The following is a 6164-nucleotide window of genomic DNA, read 5'->3' as shown; positions in this document are numbered from 1 at the left end:
TCTTCTTTATACTTCTTCAGCAGTGGAGGACACGCATTGAAATGTGTTCCCGACAAAATGGGAGTCATATAGAGCATATTATATAAATAAAAATGGTTTATGTCAAAAAACGTTTATTTTTCCTATGTTTTGAGACTTATGGGACACCCTGTATTTACTAGACAATTACAGTTTTAGATAAAAAAAAAAGAAGAAACTCCAGACAAATCTTTTTACAGTTTAATATATTTATTGAAGTTTGACATTTCACAGACAGAGGAAACAATGTGAATATTTTCATCTATTTCATCATCATTTACATGTAAATCCATAGTTCAGATATTTGAGCAGTCAATTTAATCAGAAAATATTTGAAGAACTGATGAACCATTTCAATATATTTGGTCTTAAATATTACCGTATAGCCTCCTTGTGAAAATAATTACAGTGTTTACAATAATTACGTTTGTCTGTGAACAAATAGAAAACAACTCAGCAAACATTTAATATTTAATGTTTTTTCTTATTTCAAATGAAGACAGTATATGACTGTATTTATTAAAGCTGATGAACATAATCTTTACTGTTATTATTAAATATTGAATTCTCCTGAACACTTCCATCATTTAAATGTATAAAATCAATCACCTCATGGAAACACATTCACAATCCCAACATTTGAATTCACATTAACATTAAAACACCATCATTATCATTGAATTAAATCACAGACATCAGAATGTGTCAAACCAGGATTATTATCACCACAAATGTTCATATTTAAGTGCATTTGGATCCAGATTCAGACATGTTCAAACAGCTGACATCATCACTAAGTTTAGTGACTCCAGTAAATCAGAGAAAATCTGTACATTTGATGAATTTCTTACTCAGTGTCGACAGGAGTGATGATCAGAGGAACAGAGTTTTCACCTCCATCATTCAGACCTGGACTGAAGTATGGGAGGAGTTTATCATTGAAGCAGCAGCCAGTGAAGGAGTAGATGAGAACTGAAGAACCTACATCATAAAAGGAGACTAGACCCTCCTCATAATCCACAAACACCCCCACCTTCTGAGGCCCAGACTTCACAGACAGACGGACAGAAGGATCAGCAAGAGCTTTGTACTCATTTCCATTTCTCAACGTGATGATCCAGTACCCGTCCTGAGGACTGCAGATGATATCTCCTTTCCTGTTGATGGACTCTCTGACCACTCCTAAACTCCATTCAGTCTTTCCTTTGACCTGAACCTCAAAGTAAAACCTGCCTGAAGAAAAACTCTGCTTCGCTAAGATGGAAACACATTTAGAAAACCTCTGTGGTTTGTCTGGAAGGTTGTTCTTTTTATCACTATCATGAACCTGTTTTCCATCATCAGACAGGATGAGATCAGGATGTGCTGTATCTGGATCCAGAGTCAGATCCACCTCATACTGTCGGACTCTCTTCAGCTCAGCTTTAACCACCTTCTTCATGTCTTCTGTCAGTTTGTCCTCCAGCTCAGACACAGCTCTCACCACAGTCCCCTCATATGATGGTGGATGGACACTCACCTTTGTCCAGGTCTTCATGGATGGAGCAGCTTTGACACATGTGAACCTCTGCACAAAGTGGAGGTGGTCTTCAGAGCCTAAGAGCTGCTTCACCTCAGTGCTTCTCTTCTCCAGCTCACAGATTTCCTGTTCCAGCTCTTTGATGAAGTCTTCAGCCTGTTTCTCGGTGCTCTTCTGTTTTTCTTGGATCTTTTCTAAGAACTGGTCCAGACTTCTCTGAACAGACTCCATCAGAGCTGTGAAGACCTCGACACCTTCTGCTGTCTTTCTGTCTGCAGTGTTCTTACTGACCTCCACTGACCGTTGGATCTCCTGGATCTTCAGTCGTCTCTCCTGGATAATCTGCTGAATTTCAGCCTCTGTCTTCTTCAGCTCTGCCTTCTGTTCTTCATATTCATCTTTCAGATGAACAAACTCATGGTTCTTGTGGTCTAAAACAGGACAGAGCAGACAGATACATGTGTGGTCGGTTTTACAGAACAGCTCCAGAGGTTTGTCGTGTTTCCTACACATTCTGTCTTCTAGGTTCTCCACAGGTTGGATCAGCTGATGTCTTTTCAGTCCTGAAGATGTCAGATGAGGTTCCAGATGAGTCTGACAGTAGGAGGTCAGACACACCAGGCAGGACTTCAGGGCCTTCAGTTTGGGTTCAGCACAGACATCACAGGGAACTTCTCCTGGTTTGGCAGTTTTTTGGTCTGAGCTGTAGATTTTTGGTTCATGTTGAAGTTCAAGTCTGAACTGAGCCACTATCTCTGAGATGAAAGTGTTGACGTACAACTCAGGTCGCGGGTCAAAAGCTTTTTGACACATGGGACACTGGTAGATTTTATTATTATCCCAGTGTTCAAAGATGCAGGATTTGCAGAAGTTGTGTCCACATGGTGTGCTGACTGGATCAGTGAAGACATCCAGACAGATGGAACACAGGAACTGATCTTCAGATCGGACCCGACCGGCAGCAGCCATATCTATGGACCAACAGAACATACACATCACTGAAATCACCTGCAGGTTTAGGCTCTGACAGTTAAATCAAAATATGAGATTCATAACCTGGTGAAGATGTATGTATGTATGTATGTATATATGTATGTATGTATGTATGTATGTATGTATGTACGCACGTACGTATATATGCATGCATTTATGTATGTATGCATGCATGTACGTACATATGGATGTATGAATGTATGTATGTACGTATGTATGTATGTACATACGTATGTATGCATGCATTATGTATGCACATATGTACATATGTATATATGCATGTATGCATGTACGCACACATGTATGTTTGCATGTATGTACACTACCGGTCAAAAGTTTTAGAACACCCCAATTTTTCCAGTTTTGTTTTGAAATTCAAGCAGTTCCAGTTCAATGAACAGTTTGAAATCTTACAAAGGTAAGCAGTGAACTGCCAGAGGTAAAAAAAAAAAAAAAAAGAAAGGTAAGGTTAAACAAAACTGAAAAACAATGTACATTTCAGAATTATACAAAAAGGCGACCAAGAAATGGGTTAACAACTTAAAGCAGTTCTGCAGCAATGGAGGTTGATCAAGCCTCGCAAGTAAAGTTGGTGCTACCAATTCCTCAGACTTGCTTACTACGACCACTATCTTCACTGTGCTTGAAGCTGTTGTCCTGTCAGTCTCCTCTCACTCCAGCTGTTGACTGTCATAAACTTGTCTTCTGATTCTGTTGTGTCTTTGGCTCTGCCAGACCTCTTCTGTCAGCATTTCCCAGTCCAGTTTCTGAGTGCCTTTGGATGGTGAAGGAAACTGGACTTACTGACACCTGGACTTTCTTGGACATTTCTCTGTAGGACAGACCTACATTTTTCAGTGTTCTGATGGTCTGTCTCTCTTCTATCGTTAATTGCCTTTTCCTCTTTTCCATTTTTATAGTAACACACTACTTTCTGCAGTACAATACTGTTCAAATAATGCTCACAACGGTATGGTACCAAAGTGTGTTCCAACACTACTTTTATGCAGACACAGGGGTTGGAAGGAATTCACAAACGTTGGGACAACTGTAGGAATTGGTAGCACCAACTTGCGAGGCTTGATCAACCTCTATTGCTGCAGAACTACTTTAATCTGTTAACCCATTTCTTGTTCGCCTTCTTGTATAATTCTGAAATGTACATTATTTTTCAGTTTTGTTTAACCTTATCTTTTTTTTTTTTTTTTTTCACCTCTGGCAGTTCACTGCTTACCCTTGTACCATTTCAAACTGTTCATTGGACTGCAACTGCTCCAATTTCAATACAAAACTGGAAAAACTGGGGTGTTTTAAAACTTTTGACCAGTAGTGTATGTATGTAGGTATGTATGTTTGTTTACATATGTATGTATGTCTGTACTTTAGTTGTTTTTTTTTTTCTTAATAATAATTTAAGTTATTTATATGTCACATATTTTATGTATTTTTTGCAGCATGTGTTCTGTTTCATGTTGCAGTTGCAGCTTGTTGTCTTTGTCAAAGCCAAATTTCTCCAATGGGAGAAAATAAAGTGAACCTTGATCTTTGAACCTTGAAATATTTTTAATTATATAATCAGTGTTTATCATAATGTGATCATTTACAATAAGGAGAGTCATAAAAGTTGTTTAGGTCTTCATATAAGTGTGATTGGTCAGTCACATGACTCTACAGCAGTGTTTAAAATCCATGACGTCAGTCCAATACTTTGGGTCTGATTTACTAAAGGTTTGTGCGATCTTAGTAAATCAGGCCCTTTGACTTTGAAATGTTCAGGAAGTTCACTGAAGTGTAACTGTAGAAAATGTTAGTGGTGACAAAATCAGGAAGAGACGAACAGTCTAAATCCAGACCATCTAAAGGACATGGGCTGTAATAATCTAGAATCCATGTAAATCCTGTTGGTTTATCCATGTGGTTCAGTGATAGGAACCATTTCAGGAGAGTTGGTGTGAAATGAACAGAGTAACTTATATTTGTGTGTTTGGAGTTGAAGTCTGTTGTTGAAGCTGTAGTTGGACTCACCGCTGTTTGTAGAGACTCTGCTGAGACTGGAAACAGATCCGATGAAGTGGGTTTAAGGTTTGTTGGACGCTTCCACAGACACGTCTGCAGCTCTGCTCACACTGGGAAAAACTTTCACTTTCATTTCTGGGAAGTGATCTTTGTTCTGTGGAATGTGGCTCCGCCTCTGATCAGTTTCCTGGTTGATGAGATGATGAAATCCAAGTGTGTGTTGTTTTGTCACAGAGCACAGACGATATGTACACTGTAAAAACGATAACTATAAATTCTTGATTTCATTAAAGTTTTCAAATTAAACTGACTTAGAAATAAAGCTTTCCATCTACAACCTACAAAAACTTGTCTGCCCAGCATGTTTCTCTCATTGTTGTCCTAACTAAAATTTTCTAAACAGCACAACAAAGATGATCAACTTTTGAGTAGATTTTTTGAGTGAAGTTGGGAACCAGTGGGAAACCCCAGAGATGACTGACATGCACATGCACACATGGTCTGAACAGGTTTGAACTAGACCAGGGGTCACCAGCCCTGGTCCTGGAGAGCCACTATCCTGCATGTTTTAGATGGGTCCCTCTTCCAACACACCTGATTCAAATGATAAGCCTATCATCAAGTTCTGCAGAAGTCTGATAACGACTGTCAGGTGTGGTGGAAGAGGGAAACATGGTTTTTACAGTGTGCTGAAACTGTACCGGTCTAAGAAGGGAGTTCCTGGCACAAAATAAATAAGATTTCAGATTACATTCAGTTGTGCTTTGTTTTATTCAATATCTGTTTATTGAGCATTTTTCAAATATAATTACAGCAACATACATTTTCCTTTATTTATATACACTGCAAAATGTTACAACCCCATTTAATTATGTCCACTTATTTTTGCTCTTCAACTCAAAGAGCTGGTCAGTTGGATCAGGCGGGGGGGTTCATAGCGACAGTCTTACCCATTCCCCTCTGTCATGGTACCTACTTAGAACGTCATACAGCAGTCAGGCCACACAGGTGTGCCAAAGCCTCTTCCACCAATGGGGTCAAAGGTCCCAACACCCAGAACACCTGTTCCTGGAGAAACCATCTGAAAACACCCTGAGTCAGAGTGGCTTGGCTCAGACTAGTGTGGAAAATCCAAACTCCTGCCAAAAATTTGGCTTCTCCTACAGCAGGACTATTCAAATCCAGTCCTGGAGGGCTGTATTCTGCATGTTTTAGAGGTTTTCCTCTTTCAGCACAATGATGAGTCCTGTCTACAGCTCTGAAGATGATGTTGATTCATTCCTGCTTCTTCTAATTACACTGGGTTACAAAAAAATGTTTTTTGCAAGTTGTCTAGGTTTTTTCAACTGAATTAGGACCATTTTGCACCACTAAATCCAAAAATGACATCTGTTTTTCTCAATCAGGTCAGGTTTTTTTTGCTAATTTGATTTTGAAAAATTTGATCTTCTCACAAAATTGATTACATTTTTGTGACTTTATCAGTTGATTTTTTATATTGTTCTCACCCAAAATAGGTTTTAAGAGAAAAAAAGTCATTTTCTAACAGGATTCCTGTTAGGTACAATGGTGTATTCACCGCAGATGTAGCAGAATATGTCAGGCTTATTTTTGCAAG

General features: G+C 38.9%; 1 protein-coding gene across 2 annotated transcripts; it reads right to left on the bottom strand.

Moving 5' to 3' along the window:
• Nucleotides 1–237: 237 nt before the first annotated feature.
• LOC115425179 (E3 ubiquitin-protein ligase TRIM39-like) lies at nucleotides 238–4716 on the bottom strand. 2 transcript variants are annotated; one of them, XM_030142555.1, is made up of 2 exons: nucleotides 4556–4716; nucleotides 238–2508 (listed from the first exon to the last, which is right to left on the bottom strand). In XM_030142555.1, the coding sequence occupies exon 2, from the start codon at nucleotides 2504–2506 to the stop codon at nucleotides 866–868; it is 1641 nt and encodes a 546-aa protein (XP_029998415.1). In that variant the 5' UTR covers nucleotides 2507–2508; nucleotides 4556–4716; the 3' UTR covers nucleotides 238–865. The 2 variants fall into 2 exon arrangements, with proteins under 2 accessions (XP_029998415.1, XP_029998417.1); XM_030142557.1 differs by having other exon boundaries at nucleotides 238–2510; nucleotides 4560–4716.
• Between the last annotated feature and the right edge of the window lie 1448 nt (nucleotides 4717–6164).

This window comes from Sphaeramia orbicularis, chromosome 9 (genome assembly GCF_902148855.1).
Source record: "Sphaeramia orbicularis chromosome 9, fSphaOr1.1, whole genome shotgun sequence".
Lineage (NCBI taxonomy): Eukaryota > Metazoa > Chordata > Actinopteri > Kurtiformes > Apogonidae > Sphaeramia > Sphaeramia orbicularis.
Note: the sequence above shows the minus strand (reverse complement) of the source record. Positions and strands in the feature narration are given on the sequence as shown.

Excerpts from the sequence above, each read along its gene's own strand:
- LOC115425179 (XM_030142555.1), bottom strand. The coding sequence starts at position 2,506 with ATGGCTGCTGCCGGTCGGGTCCGATCTGAAGATCAGTTCCTGTGTTCC.